The sequence below is a fragment of the Vanrija albida genome (assembly GCF_041260175.1).
Source record: "Vanrija albida strain AlHP1 chromosome Unknown contig_3, whole genome shotgun sequence".
NCBI classification, from domain to species: Eukaryota; Fungi; Basidiomycota; class Tremellomycetes; order Trichosporonales; family Trichosporonaceae; genus Vanrija; species Vanrija albida.
In genome coordinates, this window is record NW_027191422.1 from 2,350,862 (window position 1) to 2,375,021 (window position 24,160).

The 24,160-nt window shown below is 63.3% G+C and overlaps 12 protein-coding genes across 12 annotated transcripts; 8 read left to right on the top strand and 4 right to left on the bottom strand.

Annotated features, from left to right (window-relative positions):
* Positions 1–63: 63 nt before the first annotated feature.
* On the top strand, positions 64–2,476 carry Q8F55_004210 (uncharacterized protein; the record flags this gene model as incomplete). The annotated part of the gene is made up of 2 exons (XM_069352731.1): positions 64–66; positions 107–2,476. The coding sequence occupies 2 exons, from the start codon at positions 64–66 to the stop codon at positions 2,474–2,476; spliced, it is 2,373 nt and encodes a 790-aa protein (XP_069210149.1).
* A 493-nt stretch (positions 2,477–2,969) lies between these two features.
* Positions 2,970–4,480, top strand: MMM1 (ERMES complex subunit mmm1; the record flags this gene model as incomplete). Its single annotated transcript, XM_069352732.1, has 4 exons — positions 2,970–3,155; positions 3,202–3,435; positions 3,473–3,824; positions 3,867–4,480. 4 exons carry the CDS (start codon positions 2,970–2,972, stop codon positions 4,478–4,480), a joined length of 1,386 nt encoding a protein of 461 aa, XP_069210150.1.
* Positions 4,481–4,952: 472 nt separating this feature from the next.
* Positions 4,953–6,929, top strand: QDR1 (multidrug transporter; the record flags this gene model as incomplete). Its single annotated transcript, XM_069352733.1, has 5 exons — positions 4,953–5,361; positions 5,397–5,875; positions 5,921–6,160; positions 6,195–6,644; positions 6,683–6,929. Exons 1-5 carry the CDS (start codon positions 4,981–4,983, stop codon positions 6,927–6,929), a joined length of 1,797 nt encoding a protein of 598 aa, XP_069210151.1. The 5' UTR covers positions 4,953–4,980.
* A 467-nt stretch (positions 6,930–7,396) lies between these two features.
* On the bottom strand, positions 7,397–8,164 carry Q8F55_004213 (uncharacterized protein; the record flags this gene model as incomplete). The annotated part of the gene is made up of 1 exon (XM_069352734.1): positions 7,397–8,164. One exon carries the CDS (start codon positions 8,162–8,164, stop codon positions 7,397–7,399), a length of 768 nt encoding a protein of 255 aa, XP_069210152.1.
* A 1,681-nt stretch (positions 8,165–9,845) lies between these two features.
* Q8F55_004214 (uncharacterized protein) lies at positions 9,846–10,640 on the bottom strand (the record flags this gene model as incomplete). Its single annotated transcript, XM_069352735.1, has 4 exons — positions 9,846–9,887; positions 9,926–10,216; positions 10,252–10,346; positions 10,391–10,640. 4 exons carry the CDS (start codon positions 10,638–10,640, stop codon positions 9,846–9,848), a joined length of 678 nt encoding a protein of 225 aa, XP_069210153.1.
* A 473-nt stretch (positions 10,641–11,113) lies between these two features.
* Positions 11,114–12,042, top strand: Q8F55_004215 (uncharacterized protein; the record flags this gene model as incomplete). The annotated part of the gene is made up of 3 exons (XM_069352736.1): positions 11,114–11,315; positions 11,357–11,968; positions 12,023–12,042. The coding sequence occupies 3 exons, from the start codon at positions 11,114–11,116 to the stop codon at positions 12,040–12,042; spliced, it is 834 nt and encodes a 277-aa protein (XP_069210154.1).
* Positions 12,043–12,499: 457 nt separating this feature from the next.
* rpl8 (60S ribosomal protein eL8) lies at positions 12,500–13,862 on the bottom strand (the record flags this gene model as incomplete). The annotated part of the gene is made up of 3 exons (XM_069352737.1): positions 12,500–13,188; positions 13,244–13,361; positions 13,860–13,862. The coding sequence occupies 3 exons, from the start codon at positions 13,860–13,862 to the stop codon at positions 12,500–12,502; spliced, it is 810 nt and encodes a 269-aa protein (XP_069210155.1).
* A 419-nt stretch (positions 13,863–14,281) lies between these two features.
* On the top strand, positions 14,282–15,016 carry RPL38 (60S ribosomal protein eL38; the record flags this gene model as incomplete). The annotated part of the gene is made up of 3 exons (XM_069352738.1): positions 14,282–14,284; positions 14,619–14,649; positions 14,766–15,016. 3 exons carry the CDS (start codon positions 14,282–14,284, stop codon positions 15,014–15,016), a joined length of 285 nt encoding a protein of 94 aa, XP_069210156.1.
* Positions 15,017–17,067: 2,051 nt separating this feature from the next.
* Positions 17,068–17,745, top strand: Q8F55_004218 (uncharacterized protein; the record flags this gene model as incomplete). The annotated part of the gene is made up of 1 exon (XM_069352739.1): positions 17,068–17,745. The coding sequence occupies one exon, from the start codon at positions 17,068–17,070 to the stop codon at positions 17,743–17,745; it is 678 nt and encodes a 225-aa protein (XP_069210157.1).
* A 393-nt stretch (positions 17,746–18,138) lies between these two features.
* On the bottom strand, positions 18,139–19,072 carry Q8F55_004219 (uncharacterized protein; the record flags this gene model as incomplete). The annotated part of the gene is made up of 3 exons (XM_069352740.1): positions 18,139–18,303; positions 18,338–18,626; positions 18,705–19,072. The coding sequence occupies 3 exons, from the start codon at positions 19,070–19,072 to the stop codon at positions 18,139–18,141; spliced, it is 822 nt and encodes a 273-aa protein (XP_069210158.1).
* A 346-nt stretch (positions 19,073–19,418) lies between these two features.
* On the top strand, positions 19,419–20,322 carry MOB1 (Mitotic exit network component; the record flags this gene model as incomplete). The annotated part of the gene is made up of 6 exons (XM_069352741.1): positions 19,419–19,438; positions 19,489–19,508; positions 19,561–19,631; positions 19,682–19,754; positions 19,801–20,148; positions 20,195–20,322. 6 exons carry the CDS (start codon positions 19,419–19,421, stop codon positions 20,320–20,322), a joined length of 660 nt encoding a protein of 219 aa, XP_069210159.1.
* A 419-nt stretch (positions 20,323–20,741) lies between these two features.
* Positions 20,742–22,352, top strand: Q8F55_004221 (uncharacterized protein; the record flags this gene model as incomplete). Its single annotated transcript, XM_069352742.1, has 7 exons — positions 20,742–20,847; positions 20,905–20,944; positions 20,994–21,144; positions 21,190–21,443; positions 21,480–21,979; positions 22,028–22,172; positions 22,211–22,352. 7 exons carry the CDS (start codon positions 20,742–20,744, stop codon positions 22,350–22,352), a joined length of 1,338 nt encoding a protein of 445 aa, XP_069210160.1.
* Positions 22,353–24,160: the final 1,808 nt, after the last annotated feature.

Below are 24,160 nucleotides of genomic sequence, written 5' to 3' on the forward strand. Positions count from 1 at the left end.
GACCATTGCAACGGTGGCCAGCAGCCATCAGCCAGCCATCAAAGCCAAGCGCTGACCGCAACCATGGTAAGGCAACACGAACACACACGCCGCTCACACTTCTCAGTCGACCATGGCAACCCCAGTTCGACGATACCCAGCTTCCCTATCACACAACTCGTCTGGCCCATCACGGCCTCCACGCCCACACTCGCAGCCCCAGTCCTCGATCGACGACGAGGTCCCTGCACCACCAGATCCCCTTCCCCCAGCCCAACAACTGCCAGAACTCGCATCACTCGAACACCTCCTGCAGCAGGCCGGGTACAAGGAGACCCGCGTCTTCACCCCAGAGAATGAGCGGGTCCGTCGGCGACTAAAAGTCGACTTTGACGAGGACTCGGCAGCCGAGCTAGCCCACCTCTACTCAAGCATGGGGCTAGATGCGCGCGGGCCGATGCAAGTCCAACACCTGACTAAACCTGGCCCTTACCGCTCAAGCAGCAGCGTGCTGCGCAGCGTCGTGCTTCAAGATGCAAGCAGCGCTATCAACGAAAAGCGGCGCGACATCAACACGGCGGCTGACGCCAGCCCTGAGGCCGCACAGTCTTGGTGGACTTCAACCCTGCTTGGCCGTGCCGCACAGACTGTTGGCAAGGGCATCGCGTCCATGAGCCCTCCAAACGACCAGGGCTCATTGGAAGCATCAACGGTTGGGCTCGGACTGGCAAAAGGCGGCCAGTTTGTCCGCAAGACAAAATCAAACTGGGAGCTTGGGCTTCCTTATTCAGTGTCCCCTCCTCAGCAAGAGGACATTCCGCCCCGGCGCGTCGACTCGGCTCTCTTCTCCAAGAAGCCAGCAGCACCACCGGCCCCTCCATCTACCAGAGTCCCGACCGCCTTTACCGACCCGCCCCCATCGATTGCAGCCCTGTTCTCGCCGCCAGAAGAAAATGCTGCCCAGTTCGAGGACAACATGTTTGACGACGATGCGTTTGGCTTCAGCCCCTTACCAAGCGACTACGAGGCTCAGGAAGACGAGGATATGTACACCGGATACGACGACGACTACGGCTACGAGTCTTCGTCCACACTTGGTGCAAGCCCACCAACGGTTGACGCTGCTGCCGAGATCGGGCAACAACCCATGGTCGACTTTGTGTCTCCTGCCGTCAACTTTGATGACGAGACACTGGCAGACCCAGAGGAGATTCTGCAAGCAGAACGTGAGGCTGCTGCCATCGGAAAGCGCATCCTGGCCGCGACGGTCGAGTACGACGACGATGATTCCGACGACGAAGTCGACCTGTTCCCCCCTCCGAAGGCTCCAGTATTTACGGCTCCCGCACCAGCCGTCGTCCCTCCACCGATTCCGATTGTTGAGATCGAGCCTCCCTCGCCACCCAAGGCCACTGCGAGTGATCGGATTGCTCAGGCAATGGCGGAGATGCTTGTCGAGCCGACCGTCCCGCTGCCGGTCGTTGAGCCCGTCGCGGTCGTCGTGGAGCCCGTCGTTGTCGGACGGGCCCCCCTCTCCAAGCTCCGTGCTGCGCAGTCTACGCCAGCACTGGGCCGAGCGTCGGGCCAACGCTCAAACCTTATCTCTCGTCGACCACCCTTCCGCATCACCCCTGCTTCGGCGGCGGCACCGACGTTACAGCGCGCCTCACCTGTCATTTGCGACTCGGTCTCGAATGATGCTGAGGACCTGCCCCCGCTACCCCCAGCTCCGGCGGCGCCAGTCCAGACCAACTTCTCGTCTATTGCCTTGCGGGCACGCAAGTCGCTGACTTCGCTGCGAGCTGCCTTCTGGGCCGAGCCTGTTCCGGCGTTGGAGCCAACCGAGACAGTCGACGACGAGCTGCCGCGCAACACGGCGACTCCGATTCTGACTCCTCGTCTTGACTGGCAGTTACAGGGTGCACACTTCGCCGGCTGGAGCTCGGACTCGGACGACAAGCCCAAGCACTCGTCGTCGGAATCCACAGACTCTACTGGAACTGTTCGCGAGTTGGGCGACCCGTTCGCGGACCAGCACGTCGAGATCGACTACACCAAGTCGTTCTTCTACAAGCCTGCCACCCCGCCTCGTCCCAATGACGATGGCAGAGGGAGCAGCAGTGGCGGTCACCACTCCGGACAGCCACGCAAGCAGCGTTCTGTCAAGTCTCTGCGTGCCGCCCTTCTCATTCCAGTGGCGCCTCCGCCCGTCCCTCCCCTCCCGCCAGCTTATCGCAAGTCGGCTGGACGCGATGGAACTCGCACGCCACCCCGTGACATTAACCGCCACGTGGTGGAGCCCCCCGTCATTGCTATTCACTCGCCTGGCGCCTGGGAGGAGGGTCGCCCCGCTCGCCAACTTGTCCTCGAGGGAGAGGAGTGGGACGGGCACGACGTTGTCTCCAACTGGGGCTCGGGCGTCCGTCGCCGTAGCGGCAAGGGCAAGAGCAAGCGCTCCAAGGCGAGCAAGAGCCGCCTCTCAAACCAAATCGCATAGTCGCGGGCACTGCACCATGACACTAGCCCAGGACACGTCTTGAGCACATCACACCGGACTGTTCCATAGTATACCCTCGCCACACTCCGCCCGCATCGCCGCCATTCTTTGGGCACACTGATTTACGACTAGTCACTTGTTCACCGACCCCCCTTCCCCCCACACATACCACCTTCTTCCAACACCCATTGGCAATCTCAACAACCACCCCGCATGCTCCTTGTGCTTACGCTGTTGTCCATATGCAGCCCGACACATTTGGCTCTTTGCATGACAATCGGTCCGTCTTTCGTAACAATAATGTATCACTCTGCGGCAGAAGGTTGTGGGCGGGATCAAATATGAACCAAGCAGGTCTGGGTCGATTGTCAGTTGGGACTTGGTGTATTCGGGACGCGCCAACAACATTGCATCGCCGCATCTTCATCTCATCTCACATCATTCAGCAATGAGCGCATAGAAGGGAACACAGAGTATCAGCATAGCCATCATCATGTCGACCTACGCAATCTTCCCAATGCACCCGGCGCCAGCGGCATGGACGTTCACGCAGGGCTTCCTCGTCGGGCAGGCAGTCTTCCTCGCCTTTGCCCTCCTGTTCATTCGCTATGTCCTCTTCTCGCCACTCGAAGCACAGGACACGGAAGGATGGAGGAAGAGGCGAGATGAACGTGCCAAGGTAGGTGACTAACCCTCCAATCCTCATCCACTTACTGACCCCCCAGAAATCGCTCCTGTCCAACACGGCCGTGCCGCCCCCGCCGGCGGCGCACCTGCTCAGCAAGACGGGCTACGAGATGGCGACACACCCGCCCGAGTCAACCGACTGGGTGAATGTGCTGCTGGCGCAAGTGTTGCAGGGATACCGCAACGACCTGTTGTCTACGTCGGGCGAGGAGGGCGCGCGGCAGCAGTTTGAGCGATGGCTCAACCCGCCTGGTCGGCAGCAGTCGTGGCTTGTGAGCTGAATCGGGCGTACACAAGCTGACAACCCAGGACCCCATCCAGGTTACAGGCGTGAGCTTGGGCAGCAGCTTCCCCCTCCTGTCCAATGCGCGTATCCGCCCGGCAGACGGCCAGGGCCGCGTGCGCGCTGAGATCGACGTCGACTACGCCGACACCGTGTCCCTGTCCATCTCTACGGCTGTGGTGATCAACTTCCCCCGCCCGCGGTTCGCTGTGTTGCCCGTGTCTATTGGCGTCGAGCTGCAGTCGGTTGGCGGGACGCTCAGCGTCGTGCTGCACGACCCCAAGGGCGACCGCCAGCACCTCCACATCTGCCTCCTCCCCGACTTCCACCTCAACTTGAAGACGACGAGTTTGCTGGGAAGCAAGGCAAAGCTTCAGGGTGGGTAATGAAATGGAATGCCAGCCCCAGCTGACCCACCAGACATCCCCAAACTCGAGCAGCTCCTTGTGGACCGCTTCCGCCAGGCCATCCAGGATCGCTACGTCTACCCCCGTCACATTGCCCTCGGCCTCCCGCGCATTGTCACCCCGCAGACGCCCGAGACAACGCCGGAGATTGGCGTGCTGGATCTCCCGGCTCTGGCGGTGGACAACATGGCGCGGTCGCTGAGTGGCCCGTCGGCACCGCTGGCACCGGGAGACAGCGCCAGCGTCAACGGTGACAGACATGCTGCGGGTTCTACATCCACCGAGTTGTCAGATAACAGACCGCCGTCAGCACACCCGGAGGACGAGGAATCGAGTGTGGCTGCGCCGGCTCAACTGAGCCGGCCACCACTCGCAAGCCAGCGCCAGACGTCACTAGCTGGCGGCAGGTCTGCCGCGCCATCAACATATTCTGCATCAGGACCGGCGCCGTCAATATCAGCGTCGTCGGCCGTGCGGCGCTTCCAGCAGCAGGGCGTGTCTGCTCCGAGCGTTGGGAGCGCGAGCGGCGCGCAGTTTCCCCAGTTCCGGTACCGAGGGTTCGCGGCGCCGCAGCCCCATGTGAACGGGGCGCCGTCGTCGATAGCCGACCGGCTGTCGGACGAGTAGGCGTGTACATATGCATAGACGTGGCCAAGCCGTTGCTCGCAGGGTCGACCGGCCGACCGAGGGCAGCCATGGGCGAGCATAGACATCTCTGGTGGCCGTGACGTCAAGCGTGATACTGCCCCCACGTCATTGTTGCTCGGCGTCGCAGATGGCCGAGATTGAAGTTGTCGCCGAGATGGTGCGTGGGTGAGGGTGGATTTGCGAGCCGAGCGTGCCGATGCGAGTCGGCCTGGGTCTCGCGCGCGGGGAAACAAACAATTTGTGCTGCTGCTCTCACGAGGCCGACGGGGGACGCGTGCGCCGAACGTACATAAGTACATAAGAGCGGGGGGTTGCTCTCAGCACCCACAGCATAGCGCCGACACGGCCGGCCCAACCAACAGAAGCACCACGAGGTGCGCGCCGCCGCCGTATTCGCCGCCCCGCCGCCACTAGCCGGCAAGGATATCCCTCGCGCTCGCGCACGCGATCTCCGAACCGTCGCGCGACCGACCGCACCCATGGGCAGCCGCGCGCCCGACGCGCCGCGCACGCCCGCGCCGCCGCCAATAGCGCACGAGGCAGGAGCGACCCCCGCGCCGCCAGACCATGGCCGACGGGCTTGGCTCGAGCACGCGGCGGCCCCGAAGCCAGACCTTGTCGCCGCCCACTCGCCCCCGCCAGACTCGCGCATGCCGTCACCATCGCCGTCGCCGTCGCCGTCCCCTGCGCCGACGCTCGCGGCCGACAAGGGCGGGGACGAGGTCGCCGACGCCACGGCTGAGGCCGGCGCGCCCGCCCCCACCCCCGCCGCAGCAAAGCCCTACTCCGCCTTCCCCACCTCGACGCGGTGGCTCATCGCGCTGCTCGGCGGCGTCGGCGGCATCTTCTCGCCCATCAGCGTGAGTTGCGCGTTTGTGGCCCCACTCACGCCCAGAGCAACATCTTCGTGCCCTCCATCCCGGCGATCGCGCGCGACTTCAACCGCTCAAACCAGGACATCACGCTCGCGCTGACAGTGTACCTCGTCTTCCAGGCCTTCACGCCCTCGCTCTTCGGCGCCGCGTCCGACTCGTTCGGGCGCCGCCCCCTTTTCCTCCTCACCATGGTCATCTACATCGGCGCGAATCTCGGCCTGGGCTTCATGCCCGTGAGCAAGTACTGGCTCCTCCTGTTCCTGCGCGCGCTGCAGGCCACGGGCGGGAGCGCCGTCATCGCCATCGGGTCAGGCGCGGTCGCCGACATCGCTGAGCCCAAGGAGCGCGGCAAGTTCCAGGCGATATTCCAGATGGGCGCGATGGTAGGCCCCGCCGTCGGCCCGCTGCTGGGCGGCGTATTCGCCCAGGCCTGGGGCTGGCGCGCAATGTTCTACTTTCTCGCCGCGGCGAGCGGCACGTTTGTCGTCACGTTCCTGTTGTAAGTGGTTGTGGTTCCAGGGGGCCTGGCTCACGCCCGTGCCAGCTTCTTCCCGGAAACGCTCCGCTCCCTCGTAGGCGACGGCTCCATCCCGCCCCCGCTCCTCAACGCGTCCCCAGTGCAGATGTACCAGCGCTGGAAGCGGACCGCCGAGCCCGAGCTCGTCGACCGCCCCCCGCGGCGCCCGTACCAGCCCCTGTCCGCCTTCACCATCCTGTTCGTGCCCGAGATCTTCCTCATCTACTTTGTCGTCAGCCTGCTGTACCTCGAGTTCTACTGCGTCATGTGGGTTGTGCCGCCCCGCACCAGCTGACCCCAGTGCCATCTTCTCGACCGCCCTCGAGGAGAAGTACCACCTCAACGAGCTCCAGATCGGCCTGTGCTACCTCCCCTCCGGGATCGGCACCATCTGCTCGACCCTCGCCGCGGGCCGGCTAGTAGACTACTACTACGGCCGCGAGGTGGCCCGCGTCGGCGGCGACTACCGCGCCAAGCCGGACACGTTCGGCGTCGAGCGCGCGCGCACCGCCGTCATCTGGCCCGGCATGTCCGTCTTCATCACGGCCAGCGTCGCGCTCGGCTGGTGCATCCAGGTCAAGGCGCCCCTCGCCGCGCTCCTCGTCGTGTCCTTCTTCCCAGGCCTCGGCGTCGCCGTCATCGCCGTCGGTGTAGTGTACGGGCAGGACGTGTTCCCCGGCAAGGGGGCGGCCGCGTCGGCCTCGCTCAATTTCGTGCGCTGCGCCTTTGGCGCGATTGGCACGGGCGTCATGTAAGTGGCCAGGCGAGGCATGCGCGCGCTGACATCAGCCAAATCATGTACCAGAACCTCGGGGCTGGCTGGTCGTTCGTCCTCCTCTCGGGCCTGTGCGCCGCGTCCCTCCCGCTCCTGCTCGTCGTGATCAGGTACGCGCCGAGATGGCGCGCGTGGCGGAGACACCGCGCGCTCACCAACCCGTCGCGCTGGAACCTGTTCCTCGGCATCGACCCGCTCGACGCGCGCGCGCTGCGGGACAAGGTGGCGCGCGAGGGGAGCGCGACTGAGGGCGAGAAGTAGAGATAGATTGCATGCACATGTTTCAGATGCTGGCGCCAGAGGCACTGCCACAAGGCGAGTAGGCCAGGTTCAAGTCAGCCAGCCAAAGTCGCGAGCAAGCCAAAGTCGCGAGCAAGCCAAGTCGCGAGCGTCCCAAGTCAAGTCGCGAGCCAAAGTCAGTAGAGCAAAGCCAAGCAACAAGTGTAACCAAAACCGACTGCATTATAAACCGAGACTATTGTACAAAGCAAGCACCCGACCAGCAGGGCAAGCAAAAAGTGTTGGGGGCGAGGCAGCACGGCCGAAGCAAGCAACTCCTCTCACCGCTACAGTCCCTTGAGCTCGACTGCACCCGGGCAGCGGCAGGACTTACTGGGCCGAAGCCGCAGCGCGGAGATGTTGTGTGGGGGCGAGGCAGTGCAGCAGTGGCAACAGCTCTCATCGCTACAGTCCCTTGATGCTCAACTGCACTCGGGCAGCGGCAGGACTTACTGGGCCGAAGCCGCAGCGCGGAGGTTGTGGTGACCGGCAGTGCGGCGAAGCTTGCGCGGGGCGGGGGTGATGACGGGGGTGACCGGCTCGTCGCCAAAGTAGAAGTACTCGTACTCGGGCTCGTCAGAGTCGGCGTCCGAAGCAGCCTCCGAGGAGTGGTCGGACATGTTCTCGAAGCGCTCGAAGGGGTCGGAAGAGCACGAGGCCGCGTCGTCCCAAATGAACGGGGTCGCCGGAGCGCGCTGCTGGCGCGTCTTGAAGCAGCCGGGCTTGAGGTTGGCAAGGTAGACGTCGTAGACGGCGTCGTCGAGCTCCTGGAGCACGGTGAAGAGCGCGTCGGTGTAAGCGCGCAGCTTCTTGTCGATGGGGCGGACGTGCTTGCGCAGGGTCGGGTTGGCGAGCTTGGCATGCCTGCGGGCGAAGCGCGCGGCCTTCTTGACAGCCTGGCGGGTCTCGAACCATTCCGAAGCGATACCGCCGTTGCCGGGCATGTCGGTCGAGAAGGAGACGTTGCGGGGGCGGGTCTCACCGGTGATGATGTCGTTGAAGGAGAGCGAGACGTTGAGGGCGTTGACGCGGTTGCCGGTCTCCTGGATGAGCGCCATGAGGAGGTTCGCGTGCTGGTTCATGTCGACGAGGTCGAGAGAACGGAAGTCCTTGAAGGGGATGAGGTGGGACTCGGCGCGGTTGAGCGCGTCGATGACCTGGACCTGGAAGGCCTGGTGGTCGGCAATGATGTTGTTGATCTTAGAGATCGAGGACATTGTTGCGACAAGTCTGAGGCGTCAGTGAGGGAGAAGGGGGGAGGGGGGTCGTCGAGAGCAGGACTTACCAATTAAAGACTGTGCTGAAGTTGTAAGAGTAGGCAGTGGTCGAGTGACTAAGTCTGAGTCGTCAGTGAGTGAGGAGGAGAGGGGGGAGGAGGTCGAACTTACCAATGACTGGTGCTGCGAGAGCGATGATGGGGGGGAAGAGGTGAGAAAGGTCTGCATTATATACACGTCTCACCGTAGCGCCCGTTTCCGGATCTGGAGGATGGCCAGAGAGCATGCCGTTCGCCCAACCCACCACCGAGTATGCAGACATGGCTTGAACAGCGGCTCTGATGGGCTCCAAGAGCACCAAAATGACGAGGAGAGCAGCGCGAGTGTGGCCCAGGCATCGGATCACGTGGGCGCCATGCGAGGCGGGCGGGGCCAGCTCGAGCTCGAGCGCGGAGTCTGGGCCCATTTCCGCGCGTTTCGCGGCACCCCACCGCTCCCCACCGGCACGACATGCACTGTCACATACTTGCGCACCCCCCTGCGGGGTCTAGGCGTGCATTGCATTGCTTGAACGGCGCCGGGCGGTGCTGTGGGTGAGGAGACGGGCCTGGGTGAGGCCCGGCCGGCGGGCCCACCCAGGTGCCACCGGCCCGAAAACAACTCTGGCGCGTCCACCTCTCCTCTCATCGCCCTCACCACGTCCACCACGCTCGTCGCTACCCCCCGCACCACCACCACTACCGCCTCCGCCAGTGCAGCGCACTCAGCACCGTCCCCGTCCCCGCCCAGCGAGACGCTCGCACCCAGCTCGGCAGTCCCGTTTCCGGATTTGGACACACCCCGCCGCAACGGTACGCAACCGCCGTCCGCCTTCCTCCCCCGCCATTCCGCCCTCTCCCGTCGTCGTCGGACTTGCTTGACGCGTTGGGACGGTGCGAGCATGCATGCATGCATGCATGCTTTGCGCAAGCATAGCAAGCAAGCACGTGCGTGAGTCATCGTAAGTTCCGTGCCCAGTCGCGTGCGCGGCCAGCCTCCCCTCCCCCCCCCCCACGCACGCCACCATGGCCGCCGTGTCCCGCAACGGCTCCCCCGTGAGAGGGAAGCGCTGACGCTTCTGATCGGAGGAGGGGGGATGCGGCCATGCAAGCTGGAGTACCGTGGCCTGGGTGGCGAATGAGTTGCCCGCAGCCCGCCGCCGTCCTTGACGCCTGGCCCACCCCCGCGAACGGCTCACCCTTCGTCCACAGCTGTGATGCGACGCACGCGTACGATCAGGAGCTGCATGTATGCTCACTGCCATTCCCAACGCGCTTGGACAGCCCCGACGATGGAGCGCGTCCCGATGTGGCCGCTCGTCGGCTCGGTCTGCAACGAGCCACTTCCGAGCCCTGCCAGTGTTCGTCCCGAGGCGTGCAATCACCACGATGGCTATGCGCGTTAATGGGGGTGATCCTCCACCCACGCGTGATCCGCCTCGCGCCACTGCGATCCCGGTTACGCTGCTACCGTGAGTGAGTCCAATCCCGCAGCCTAGGCGTCCCCCCCACCGCCAGACCTCGTCTCCGCCGCAACAGCGCCAACCAACACCCAACCCCGATGACATGAGTAGAGTAACATCAGCGCGCCCACGCGCGAATTAGCCCCGCAGGTAAGCTCCTCGACCTCACCGTCGTCCACACTATAGGCTAGCTCCCTTGTCCTGCGGTGTCACCCACACCGCCTGGATAGTCAGCTCACGCACACAACTTCACTACCCACCTTCAACTCCAGGGTCTGCTCCACCTGCATGTTCCCGCCGTCCTCGACCTTCAGCACCTCCTCGTCTCCAACACTCGGGCTGTTGACCCAACGGCGCACTGGTGCGAGCTGCTCGGCGGTGAGGCCGAACTGGCGGTACACTCTTGAAGGGTCGGCCCCCGGCGGCAACACCTTGAGCTCGTCCAGCAATGTCGTGAGCATCGCCGCGGTGACGGTGCCGGGGGGAGGGGTGACGGTTGCTCGGGTGTACTCGTCCTTGCGGGCGTTCAAGGTGCGCTGTGCCCTCGGAGGCTACGAGTCAGCAAGATTGCAAGCTCTCGACGTACCGTGCGGACAAGACGGCTCGCTTGGGGCACGGCGACGGGCCCGAGACGGGACAGGTTGGCCATGAACTGCGGGTCCATGGCGTCCTTGAGGATAGCTGCGGAGGTTGATTCGGTTCGCGCGCAAGACAATGACACTCACCATCGTCCTTCTCGCCGCTGAAGGATGGGCCCGTCGATCCCCTGGGTGACTCCCTCAAACCGCCGTACACAAAGTCGTCTTGAGGGGCGCTGCTCGCCGACCGGCCGGTGGAGGATGGTGGAGGAGCCTGCTCTGCGGCTTCCGACACGGGCGGCGGTGGAGGCGCGCGGGCGGCCGCTGGCAGCGGGTGAACTGCGCTGGGTGTCTTTGTTGGCAGCCTGCGTGCTGCTTTTGAAGATGATGCGCCCATAGCTTGAGAGTTGTTGTGTGTTGGCTTGTTGAGCAATCCGAGATACGGCCCAGTGAAACCGGTCAAAGGTGGACGAGAAGTCGCACGGGGTCAAACTCGAGTGTGGCACTGAGCCAAGGCAGTGGAGGTTGGTCACCTCCCCCGCGTCAGGCTGTTACACTCCGTAAATCCCTCAGACCCCAACGAGAGGGGGGAGTACGCATTGAAAGGTGCACAAGTATGTCTCGGAAAGAATACATCACGTCAGTCTATGCCTTCTCATGCAGAAGCTCGACCTCCATAAGTCGCTCAATCCACCATCCGCCTATGACGTTTGAGCGGCATCAAACCAGTCGTCACCCACGCGCGTCAAGATTACCACGTGGCGCGCTCGCGCAGTCGTCGACGACGCTGCACAGCCCGCCGCGTGCAACCACGACCGACCTATCTAACCGACCTCGCCCTCTCTTTCCCGTCTCTCAACCACCCACACCATGGATACCCCACTGTCCGGAGAACGGATCGCCGAGGAGAAGGCCTTTGCCAAGCGCTACCTCGACTCGCTCGCCTCGCGCAAGGTCGAATACCCGCCCGATTACTCGTCGCCCTTGGACAAGCGGCCGCGCAAGGTGCCCGCTATCAATGTGCCGGTCGTCGCGCCGCCAGAGTATGCCGAGGAGGAGGTGGCGGTGCAGGGTGAGCTGGGCTACTTTCACCACAATGCTAACTCGCCCCAGACGCAGCCATCACACTCACGGTGAAGTCGGCGCGCCCACCCCTCACGCTCAGCATCAGCGCGCACCCCAGCGACTCTGTGACCGACCTCAAGGCGCTTGTCGCGGCCGCGCCCGGCGCGCCACCCGCCGACGCGCAGCGCCTCCTCCTCAAGGGCAAGGTGCTGGCCGACGCCAAGCTGCTCAAGGAGTACGACCTGGCCGACGGCGCCGTCCTGACGCTCATGGCCAAGCCGGGGGCCAAGGTCGCAAAGGAGCCGTCCCCCCCTCCTACCCCTGCCGCTGCGATCGCGCCTCCATCGAGCAGCCACTCGCGCACGTCGTCGCACGGAACCGTCCCCAACCTCACCATCACGACCGACACGCCCGGCGCCAGCCCGACAGAGGTGCCCGAGTACCAGCTGAGCGAGCAGCCGTCGCCGTCGCTCAGCACGGCCGCATTCCACTCGTCGATTGCCAACCCCGACTTCTGGCAGAAGCTGCACACGCTCGCCCAGACAGAGTTTGCGTCGCAAGACGACGCAGACTACGTCCTCGACACGTTCCTCGTCGCCATGAAGGGCCGCTTGAGCGCGACCGAGGCCGCCAAGATTCGCGATGTCGTCGGCGTTGCTGGTGAGTGTGGTCTAGCGCTTGGCGGGATGTGCGGGATTCACTGACACTCTGCAGGTATGGGAGGCGGCGTGTGATAAAGACAATGTCAGTAGGGTGCGCGCCTGGCCGCGTATACAAGTCTGCGCCGGGCACGCGGTAGGGGGACAAAGCAAGGCTCGGCAGCTCGGCAACAAGTGCATGGGGACGAGAGGACCTTGTACAATATTAGGTCATGCATATGGTCATGAGGGTTGATTGGTGCGTGGATGGGGAGAGACATGGCGCATGTGTTGAGGCACTGGCAGCTTGTTGAGTCTAGGGCTGAGACCGAGACAAGTTAACGAAGAATCGTGACATTTACAGCACCGCACCATCTCCTAGTTAGTAGTTCTTCCAAGAATGCTCCTGCTCTCCGCCTCTTTTGCCCATGCAATCACCATGCACCAAATGTATGAGAGTAGAGGCATGAGCTAAATCATACATTGCCTATTACAGCCGTCATACGACGAAACAAATGCCTCTGGAACAACCGAAAGATGAACAACGACCCGCTTAGAGCGAGATGTCGATCTTCTTGGCGTCCTGGCCCGAAGCCTTAGCGCGCTTGCGGAGCTTGGCAATCGACTTGTTGCCACGGATACCACCGCCCCAGTGGCGACGGAACTCGTCAGACTTGTCAAGGTAGTTGGCCTTGGCGGCCGAGACAAGGGTGGCGAGGGCCTGGGCGTCCTCCGAGCGGACCTCGGTGACGGCGGCGACGGCCGAGGTCTTCTTGTTGACAACAAGACCAAGACGGGACTTGCCCTTGACGATAACGTAGGGGACACCCATCTTGCGGCAGAGAGCGGGGAGGAAGACAACGAGCTCAATGGGGTCAACGTCGTCGGCAATGACAACGAGCTGAGCCTTCTTGGCCTCGACAAGGGCGACAACGTGGTTGAGGCCGTACTTGACGAAGAGGGGCTTCTTCGAGTCCTTGGTGGTGGCGTCACCCTTGGTCTTGGCCTCGGCCTCGGCGAGGAGACGGGCCTTCTTCTCCTGCTTCGACTCAGGCTTGTACTTGTTGAGGAGCTGGAAGAGCTGGGTGGCGGTGTTCTTGTCAAGGGTGTGCGAGAACTGGGCGATGGCGGGGGGGACCTTCAGGCGCTGGTGAAGGATAACCTTCTGGCGCTGGAGGCGGACGTACTCGGGCCACTTGACGAAGCGAGTAAGGTCCTGCTTGAAGGTGGGGATGTCACCGCCTGGGAGTTTGAGTCAGTCTCGGATCCGTCTGGTGCGCGCAGCGAAAAAACTTACCAATGCCGAAAGTGCGGGTGCGCTTCTCGAAGAGGGGGTTCTGGGCGGGCTTCTTGGCGACCTTGGTGCCGTAGGGGGCCGCAGCGGGCTTCTTGGACTTGGTGGTAGCGGCCTTGGGCTGTGAAGTGTTAAAAGGGGGTCATTGAGACGAACGCCAGCCCGGTTCCCTTCAATAAAGAGGTACTACAGGGCATCACGTCGCTCTAAAAGAATGCTCTAGACCGAGGTCGTCGAGACAATCTTTGGAGGCTCGACTTTCCAACCTGGCTACTCCCAGGACAAGACCACTGCGGGTTCTTTTACGGTGTCGGCGTCGCGAGTTAGCCCGGTCCGAGGACACTGATGGGCCAGAGCTCGGTACTCGAGGTCGTCGCGAGTGGGTAACTCGCTCGCAAGAGCACCTGATGGCTAGCCAGGAGAGAGGCGGTCAGTACCTTGGGTGTTCGACGAGGCGAGCCCCGTCAAACGGTACCGCCATAGGCTCTCATCCTGTGCCCGTTCCTTCGCGGTTGAAGGCGAAGAGTCGGGTCGGCGTGGCCGTTCAACGACGACTTGATGTGCTCCGAGGCGATGTGATGCCCCGCTGGGAGCCTGGTACTTAGGAAAGGATGCGCACCATTTTGGATGAGTGTCGAGTGACTTTTGATGGATGAGGAAGACGAGATGGTCGTGAGCGAGGGATTAAACTTCAGCGGCAGGCGAGCGACAGCGGGAGGGAGGGCGACTCGCAGAGCCTGGCTCGACGCTTTGCTGTCGGGGTTAACCATACAAAACGCTATCCCCGACCGCCAAACGGATCCGAGGTCGATTTGCTCCCGCTGCACCAGTTGAGGGCGGGAGCAAATCGAACACCCAGGCAGTAGTGCAGGCAGGCGTCGCTGGCTGGCTGGCTGCAGCATGCATGCCCGCTCAGCACCCAGCGACAGACCCACCCACCCCTCGCTGCCTCCGCTGCCACTGCCTGGCTCCCTGGCCGCCGACATTTGCACCTTCAGCGTGGCCTTCACTCTCCCAGCCTTCAAGCAAAAGTAGATCAAAATGGTGAGTAGCGACGACGGCAAAGCGACAGCACACACGAGCGGGAGGACACGGCACGGGCACCACGGCGACGGCGACGACAACGACGACGGCACGATACCACCGGCGGAGGAGATGCTGGAGAAAATGTTGTCGGAGGTCGTTGGAGGGACTTGAACCGCCAGCCGTGGCCTTGATCGGCGTCGACCTCGAGGTCGATCAACGCCGCGGTGTCGACTAGGCTGCCCGTGGTCCACGACGCCGCCGAGCCTCGCGCGACGACCCCGACGACTGCCCGTTCGCCCGCTCGCGTGTGCTGCCCGCCTACCCCATCTACCGACCCCGCTGACCCCTCCAGCCCAAGCAGGTCCAGGACATCAAGAAGTTCCGTGCGTATCGATGAGGCAGGCAGCGACGTTGCGGAGGGCCGTGGTGCTTCGTTGAGCCCATGGCCCCCTCGTCGGCCAGCCAGAATGCCCAGGCCAGCCCACTAACCACCCCCCAGTCGAGATTGCCCGTCGCGCGGACGCCGTCGAGGCCAAGATCAAGCGCACCGTCGTCAAGCGCCCCGCCAACTCGCCCGTCGGCAAGAAGGCCTCGTCCAAGCAGGCCGTCGCCACCAAGTTCAAGGTCCGCTGCTCGCGCTACCTCTACACCCTCGTCCTCCACGACCAGGAGAAGGCCTCCAAGCTCCAGCAGTCGCTCCCCCCCACCCTCAAGCAGGTTGTGATCGGCGCCCCCGCCGCCCGCAAGTAATTGCGCGCTGTTAGGATGACTGCATGGGTTGGATGATGTACATTTGCACCTACGAGGCTGGGCTGGGCAGGGGTGGTTGCGGGTGCGATGGTGCGATTGGTGGCTGCTACTGACAGCGTCAACTGACAACTGACAAGGGCTCTGTCTCGGAGGGTATGCTGCCTGCGGGCAGCCGTGAGGTGGAGACAGCGTTGAAAGACGGTGAGGGGGATGGGCAGGCTGCCGGTACGGCTACAGGCATCGAATACCTGGGCAGTGGACCGCTCTCCCCCTCCCTTCGTACCAGCGTACCCCAGTGCACACAGTGTACCCCAGTGCACAGGACTATTGCACGGCATTGCTCGCAGCACTGTCCAGCTCACATCACTCTAGGCATCTGGCAGTGTGGCGCAGTGCGTCGGGAGGGGATGACGGGCGGCAGGCGAGAAGTCACGAGCCAACAACGGGCCCCGTACCAACCGCCCGCAGCGTTGTGCCATCCGAGGGGTATCAAATAGCGCCAGTGAAGCTACTGCTACCGTTCACTGGTTCGGCACCATCCCAGGCGCCACCACGAGGCGGTCCAGGTGATGTCAACCGACCAGCCGCCGGCCGAGGCAGACAGCGACGGGGCCACCCCCGGCCCACTCGCCGCCGGCCTGCTCTCTCCGCACCCCTCGAGGTGGCTGCCTGCGTGTCTGCCACGGCATGCAGTGCACGGGCGGTAGTGAGCGGGAGCTGGGCGGCCAGCCTGCAATCAGGGGAGGGGAGGCTGGAGCAACCCGCGCAGGCTCGACCCCGGTCCCAGCGAGCGTGGCGCCACCTCGAGCGTGCATGCCTTTGCACTGCATGGCGTAGCTACACCGAGAGCCGAGCGCGCCGCGAGCAGGGTGGGGAGGAGGCGGATGGCAGTCGCCACGGGTGGAATGAGCACGCAGGCGCGCAGACCACCACCCCACGGGGCGGGGCGCCGTCCCGGGCCTACACCAGGCCCTCGGCGCTCCACGCGGCGCGTGATCGCTCATATCGACCATTGGAGGCGAGTACGCCCGGAGACGAGACTGCGCGGGGTGGATGCGGCGCGGGGCGGCGCGCAGAAGTCGGGGGCCGGTGGGCGCGGGTCGCGCGGGGGCGGGGGTGGCATATCTCGATGCATACTGCCGCTATCGGGACACGAGCGGCACGTATGCCATCCTCGAGGCGGGGGGAGGGTGCACACGGGACGCGAGGGGCAGGCGAGGTCGGGGCCGGGGTGGATGGGTGTCGGGGGGTCTGGCGGGGCGGGCTGGCGCCGGGCAGGAAATCGCACTCACGACGTCGTCTTGCTCGCTCTGCGGGCCCTCGCGCGATGGATACGCGACGCAGGGCTTCGAAACTCGGTGTGCCGGTGCGGAGGGGGGTTGGGAGCGCGGAGAGCGAGCTGAATCGGGCCTGGGGGGTGGATGCGCGCCGTGGCGCGGCCGAGTGGGCTCCGAGGGGTGATTTCGCCCCCCTCTCCTCCCAGGCCCCGCTGGCACCAGGAGGCCCACATCCACCTCCCCCCTTCGCCTCCCCCCACCCCGGGGTTCTTGCGGCCGACGAGAACGCCTGGCGCGGTGCCGGGGTGCGTAGCGTGCGCAGTGGGCGAGAAATCGGGAAATCGCACTTTCGAGGCACAATCAGCACCCCCGCCACGAGGCTATCTGCTCCCGCCGCCCATTGTAGGTCACCACCCTCGACCATCGCGCGAGGCTGTTTGTCGTCTCTTCACCCCTCTTCGCCGTCGTTCGGGCTCGCTTCACCGTCTTCACTGCGCTCCATGTCGCCTTTTCCCCCCTCTTCGCTGCCTCTTCCGGCCGCTGCTGCCTGCGGCTGGCCGCATTGGGAAATTCTGGCCGCTTTCCCCCCCTCCAGGCGGTCGCTCGCCACCATTCTGGCCGTCCTCGCCGGTTCGGTCTATATAAACCGCCTCTCGTCGCAACGTCGCTCCTCTCTTCATCTCATCGCCTTACAGTTTGCTCACAGCACTCTGCGCTCAAGTCGCTCGACTTTGTCACACCACTACCAACTTTAACAACCAACCACCACCAACCATGTCCGTCGTCAACAACATCCTCGACTCGCACACCGACTTTGTCGTCCGCTGCTGCAACGCCCTCACCGAGGCCCACCGCGACTACGACGCCATCCCCCGCCGCCAGCCCGACTACGCGCGCATGCACGAGTCGGCGCTCGTCCTCATGAACCTCATCGAGATTTGCTCGCGCCGCTTCAACACGCTCGAGCAGTACAGCAAGGCGCACCAGCCCAGGACGACCAAGCTCGCCCGCACCCAGGTCCGCTTCGAGGAGTGCCACGAGACCCGCTTCAACGGAAACGACAAGTACGCCGGCTACGTCAAGTGGCTGCGCGAGCTCCAGAGCCGCTACGAGCTCATGGAGCGCGAGAGGCGCTACTTCAACAACGACGCCTACGCCGAGAAGGGCTCAAACGTCGACATTGGCCGCTACATCACTGTCCTCCCCGACATGCTCAACGACCTCTGCGACCTCGTCCAGACGATCGACGACAACACCAACTCCAAGTCGTTCCACGAGCCGACCGTCTTCGAGACCGAGTACGAGCGCCGTGGCCCCCGCCCGTTTGTCCAGTTCTCCGAGCCCAAGCCCGAGTTCACCGTCGACACTGCGCTTCTTGCCCCCGTGCCCCCCCGCGTTCTCCGCCGTACCGGCGGTCGTACAAACCTCCGCGCTGCGGCCTTGGCCCAGTAAGTCCTGCCGCTGCCCGAGTGCAGTTGTGCGTAAAGGGACTGTAGCGATGAGAGCTGTTGCCACTGCTGCACTGCCTCGCCACCACCCAAACCTCCGCGCCGGGCCTCGCCTGGTAAGTCCTGCCGTTTGCCCGGGTGCATTCTGGCTTCAAGGGACTGTGCGATGAGAGGAGTTGCCGCTTCGGTCGCGCTGCCTCGCCCCCAAAACTTAATCGCCCTGCTGGTCAGTGGCCGTTGTATAGTACCGAGTTAGTGTTGTTATAATGCAGAGTTAGAAGAGTTCGCTGTAAATGCTGCAGAGTGGGTCAGAGAGATTACTGACTTGAGCTCGGCTCGGGCTTCGGCTTAGCCTCCTTGGGCTCGAATCGACTTGTCACAACTGCATCTCACCCACTCAGCCTCGTCTTGACGACGGCTGCGACTGCCCGCCCGCCCGCCTCTCGTCGACGCGCTCGAGGAACGCCTTCTTCTCGAGGTATCCCCCCGAGCGGCGGTGCGCGGCGATCTCGTCCGACACGGCGACATTCGTCGCCATGTGCGAGTTCCAGTCCATCTGCGACTGGGCGTCAGCGCCACCCCGGGACCCTACCCACCTTCTCGAGCGTCGTCATCTTCTTGCCCGCGTCCAGCGCTGCAGACATGGCCTCGAGCGACGCCCGTGGCCGCTTGCGCACCGGTCCGCGGCCAGGCCGGGAGGGCGCTGGTCTCGGCTGTGGTTGTGGCTCGGATGCCGCGCCGCTGGACGCCGTGCCGGCCACCGCTGCCGCGCCGCCTGCTGATGATGATGCCTCTGGTGTCGACGCCTCGGCTGACGACTCGGCCGCCTGAGCCGCGAGGTACTTGATCGCTTCTGGATCGTCCTTGGGCAGGCGGACCGTCTCGCTGCGCGGTCAGCGTTACCACCGTCGCCACCGCTCCCGCCGTCACCCACCCCTCCACCCGGCCCCGTAGCACACTTACTAAATCGTCTCGCCCGCAAACCTCCGCGCGCGCTTCACCTCGACCATCTCGACCTCCTTTGGTGCTGCCGCGGCCGCCGGCGCGCCGCTCCTCGCCTCCTCCTGCATGGCCTTGAAGGCGTCCGCGGCGCGCTTCTTGCGCTCGGCTGCCTCGGCCTCGGCGCGCTCCGCCCTGAGCTTCTTGAGCTCGTCGTCGCCGTCGTCGTCACCACCGTCGTCGCTCGACGAGTCCGAGTCGCTGTCGTGTGACCCGGACCGAGGGCGCTTGCCGCCCTTGGCCTTGGGCTTCTTCGCCGCTGCCTGTGGGACGAAGTCGCCGTCGTTCTCGTCGTCGGATGGCCCGAGGTCTGCGGTCGCGAGGGTCGACATTGTGGATGCGGTAGGAGCTTGGTTGATGGTGAGAATGAGAATGGAGACGAGTGAGTGAGACGCGCACGCGATGCATGACCCAACCGGCCTCGAAACTCGACTTGTTGATCGAGGCGGCGGCGGCCAACATTATAAATGGGGGGATCGGACACGGAACGCGTGCAGGGCTGGCGTTTCACGCGTGCCTGGACGCACCCAGCCTGGCTGGGCAAAAGACAACAACAAGGAGCGACACGCACAGCGGCGGCGCGGCGGGCGGCGGGACGAGCACAACAACCACATCAACCCATTCACTCATATCTTTCTCACACATCATCATAGCATAGACACATCACACTAGACCACAATGTCCACTCTCTTCAGCTTGTGAGTCGAGCAGCTGCCTCTTGTCGGACCAAGCTGACACTCGCCGCCAGAAAGAGCAACCAGTCGAGGAGTGGGTCACCTCATCAACTCCCCTCGACACACCCACTGACACCTGTCCCCAGCCTTCAAGCCCCGCAAGGTTCCAGAGGGAACCAAGCAGTGGCAGCTCAAGCAGTATGCCCAGCAGACCTTGGTATGTGCGAGCTCGCGGTGCGGTGCCGCACGGTGGCTGACAGCGACAAGGGCTCTGGCAACCTCCGGACTGCTGTCCAGCTCCCCGAGGGCGAGGACCTCCAGGAGTGGATCGCAGTGCATGGTGAGGATGCTGGACAAGCTCCCTGGTTCAGCCGCTCACTCCCCAGTCGTCGACTTCTTCAACCACGTCAACATGCTGTACGGCACCATCTCCGAGTTCTGCACGCCGACCGAGTGCCCCATCATGAACGCCGGCCCCAAGTACGAGTTCTACTGGGAGGACGGCGAGACGTACAAGAAGCCCACGCATCTCTCGGCGCCCGCCTATGTCGAGGCCCTCATGACCTGGACGCAGTCCATCCTCGACGACGAGAAGGTCTTCCCGCAGCGCATCGGCGTCAAGTTCCCCTCGACGTTCATGGGCACGGCCAAGACCATTCTCCGCCGTCTGTTCCGCGTCTACGCGCACATCTACCACTCGCACTTTGACCTGATCTGCGCGCTTGGCATCGAAGGTAAGCAGCTGTCGTTTTGACCTATCTAGCTGCTAACACCGACCAGCCCACCTCAACACAAACTACCGCCACTTCCTCCTGTTCGTCGACGAGTTCTCCCTGCTCAGCGATCGCGACCTCACCCCGCTCGAGGACTTCAACAAGACGATCCTGGATGAGACGGCCAAGAAGTAGGCGTCCTGCGGCTGGAAGGAGCACTCTACCCGTTAGGGGATGGCGAGCGTTACCCCTTGCGGATGCCTGAGGGTGCGCACGAGTCCCGCTACCACATCACCGCACCCTCTGTACCTGTAGCCAGTTGAGCTCTTCATCACTGCTGTGATACACGTTACGACATGTCATGATATCTGCACGGAGCGAGTGTGTTGTGTTGCATTAGGCGGTGTGCATGGACCCTAATCACGGGTTCCTGGTCGGTGTAATGGCGATTATAAACCCAACTGCCACAAATGGCCAAGGCCGCCCAAACACCGGGTGGTCAACCGCGCCTGCTTTCCTTGTTGGGCTGGCTTGTTGACAACAGTCGAGACCAACAACCAGGCTGTCATCACATTCAATCTTGCTACCTTGCCTACATTACCACACCCCCCACCATGTCCCAGCGGCGTTCGAGGAGGTCATTCGGACCGCCCGACTCGTCGGACGGTGGATCAGGCTCGGGTGATGCGTCCACGACTCAGCTGCAGCAGTTCGACGACTGTGAGTGTGGTGGACTCGTGGGGTGATGGCACGGCTGGACGCTGACGCTGGATGCAGTCCGCCGAAGGCATAGTCGACAGAACCGCGAGATCATAAGGTGTGTTGGGGACGGATCCCAATCCCGATGCCCAAGCTCACATGCACAGCGAGAACATCAACCGCAAGAGCACGATGAACAGCCTGCAGGCACAGATCGCCGAGCTCAAGGTCGAGCTGCTCGAAGTACAGCAGGCCAACCGCTTCCTGCGCAAGCAGGTGCAGAAGGTGCAGAAGGATTCGATGCTTCTGAAGAGCCAGGTGGGTTGGGTTGCATGTCCCCTCGAGCGTGCTGACAAGAACCAGGCAACCCGAGACGCCCTCGACGCAGTCCTCGGCGCGGTCCCGGCCCTCCTCCAGCTGCGGGCCGCGCTCAACAAGATGCCCGCCGCGCAGCCCATCGCCGGCCCCAGCTCGCTGCCGCACAAGCGTGACTATGGAAACCCGACCGCCACCCGACCAGCGGCGACTGCTGCAGAGTATCTCGACCTGGGACCGCTGGCGGAGGCGTCCGAGACCGAGACGCCGCCGCGCAGTCAGGGCCGCCGCAAGTCGAGAGGGTACGTGGGCTGCACATACTCCAACTCACACCACAGGCGCCCGTCACCGTCAAAGAACGGCGCGTACGGCTCGCCCAGCCCCAAAGTCGACCGGCGGCTGGCGTACCTCGACCCCTCGTCGCCCGTGACCTCGCCGAGCCCGAAGCGGACCACGCCAAAGAAGGACCGGCAGCGGAGACGGCGGGAAAGCGGGCTGCTTCCGCCGCCCCCGGCGGTGGCGTCCCCAGAGATGTCGCCGCTGTCTGAGCCGCCATCGGCTAGCCCTGCGTGGGGCGAGGGAGACCGAGTCCCGCTTGGCCCTGAAGCCCAGACACGTCTCGAGGAGCAGGCCGTCGAGCAAGCCGTCACGCCGACATCGAAGCGCCGGGACACGTCGACCACCTTCGCTGCTCCCAAGGGCAAGAACTTGGCTGCCGACCTCGCCGCGATCAGCAAGGAGAGGGTACCGCTCGGCGAGAAGGTGCGCGCGGACAACACGCCCGTGGAACTCGGCAAACCCCTGCCCAAGATGCCCTCGACGAAGAGCGGACGAGGATGTGAGTTGCGCGCTTGGTTTCCGGCCAACCAACCAACTGACACCGCAGTAACCACGCCCCCACCCGCGCCGCCGTCGGCCCGCGAGAGGGCTGCCTCGACACCGCCACCAACATCGCCGACGGCAGAAGACGACGGCGGTCGCATGCGCCGTGTCCGCAAGAGCGTAAACTACAAGGAGCCGAGCTTGAAAGAGTGGGTTCCGCTTGCCTGTTCTCAAGCTAACCCACCAGCAAAATGCGCAACGAGTTAAACGCCGGCGTGCGCAGGAAGAGCACGTTGCCCCGCTCGTCGGCCAAGATGTCGGGGTTAGGCAAGGTCGTCCTCAACGACGGCGACCTGCCAGGCTTGCCAGCGCAGCCTCCACAAAGTTGATGGGCGCAGCAATAGAGTGAGACGTACTATGCGTGCTCCTGCCCGATGATTCCAGTATTGTATTGTGTAAATTACCTCGTGCGCCCAGAATCATTCGCATCCAGCTTGGGCAGCTGATTACTCCTTTCATGACAGTGACAGATAATGCATATGCGCAGTGGGCGTGGATGCCTCTCGATGGGTTGTTGTGAATGCAAAGCAGTGGTGGGACATGATGAATTGGGTGACATGGCGGGGTGCGTTGCGACAGTCTAGCTGGGTGGGGGTGGACGACGGCCAGTCATCGCGTCGTTGTAGGCCGCGCGCACGTTGATAGGTGCGCTAGGAGCTGCAGGTTTGGGTTTGGGCTTCTGGTCAAGTCAGCACGGCACGAAAGAAGTAGGTAACGCACCTTCTTCTTCATGAAGAGCACGTCCTCGGGTGGGCGTGGTCGACGCGGAGGGGGTGGTGGCCGAGGCGCTGACGGACCAGCAGAGGAGCCAGCAGAGGGGCCTGCGAGAGGAGCGGCGGAGGGCGCGGCTGAGGGGCCAGTTGGGCCGTTGCCGTTCATCGGCGGTCGCGCAGGCAGCTGAGGGTTGCCAGCACCATTGCTCGACCCATTGGTAGGCGGCTTGGACGGTGCACCATTCTGCGCCGCTGCGACTGTAGCTTCCTTGAGCTTCTTGACCGGCGGCTCCTGAGGGCTGTTCACCGAGACTGGCTGCTTGCGCTTCAAATCCGCGGGTGCTCCCGCAGAGCCTCCGTTTTTGACCGGGCTGCTGCTACGGCTCGCCTCCTTCTCACGGATACGCGCCGGTGGGTCCTGCTTCTTTGCAACGGCAGGCTTCGCAGGACCGGCATTGAACGCCTGCGGACCGTACTGGAATGTCAGCTCCACCCCTTCATGCCAATGCTTACGTCGATGAGGAAGCCTCGGTCTCGGGCATCGCCAACGATGGTCTTCCAGTTGGAGTCACTGCGCTCCAGTGTGGCCGAATTGCCGATAACAAACAACGAGCTCTTGGCTCGAGTAAGGGCGACGTTCATACGGCGGTAGTCCTTCAAGAAACCGATCTGACGGAGGTTGGGGCCAGATCGAACACACGACAGAATGATGATATCCTTCTCTTGACCTTGGAAACCGTCGACAGTGTTGAAGCTAATCATGTCAGATCCTTCCGCCAATGCACGCGGCTGCTTACTCGATGGTGTCCAATATCTCCGAGCCATAGGCGTCGTTAAACTTCCTCTTGAGCTCGTAGAGCTGTTCACGGTACATGGTAATGATGCCAATGCGCATGGCAAAGTTGACCTTGCTGCCGAACTGCTGTTCCAGATTGCGATAAAGCTCCACAGCGGCTTGAGCCTCGTCCGTGTTCTTCGTAGAGGTTCCCGCTTTCGTCTCGGCACCCTCAACGTTGAAGAAACGGTAGGGCCCAAAGGATTGGCTGCGGTGCCATATGGCGGCAGTCTTCTTGGCCATGTCCGGGCCATCCTTCAGTTCCGAATTGTAGAAGAGTTTCGAAGGGAGTTCGGAGATGTCGGGGTGCATACGGTATTGGATGCTGTTTGTGTAAGCGGGGCAACAGCGAGTCGTACTCACCTCAGTAGATGCATTGACGATGTTGGCTTCTGAGCGATGCGAACAAACAGACTTTGGTTGAAGTTGTTATCCGTTGCCTCCTGACTAAAGGTTGTGGGTGGCAGCTGGTTCGGGTCTGCAAGTCAGTCGCAGCCTCACAATGATCAACTCACCTCCAACCATGATGCACCTCTGGCAGCCATACTTGAGAGGGATGAGACAGCTCATCTCTATAGCCTGAGCTGCT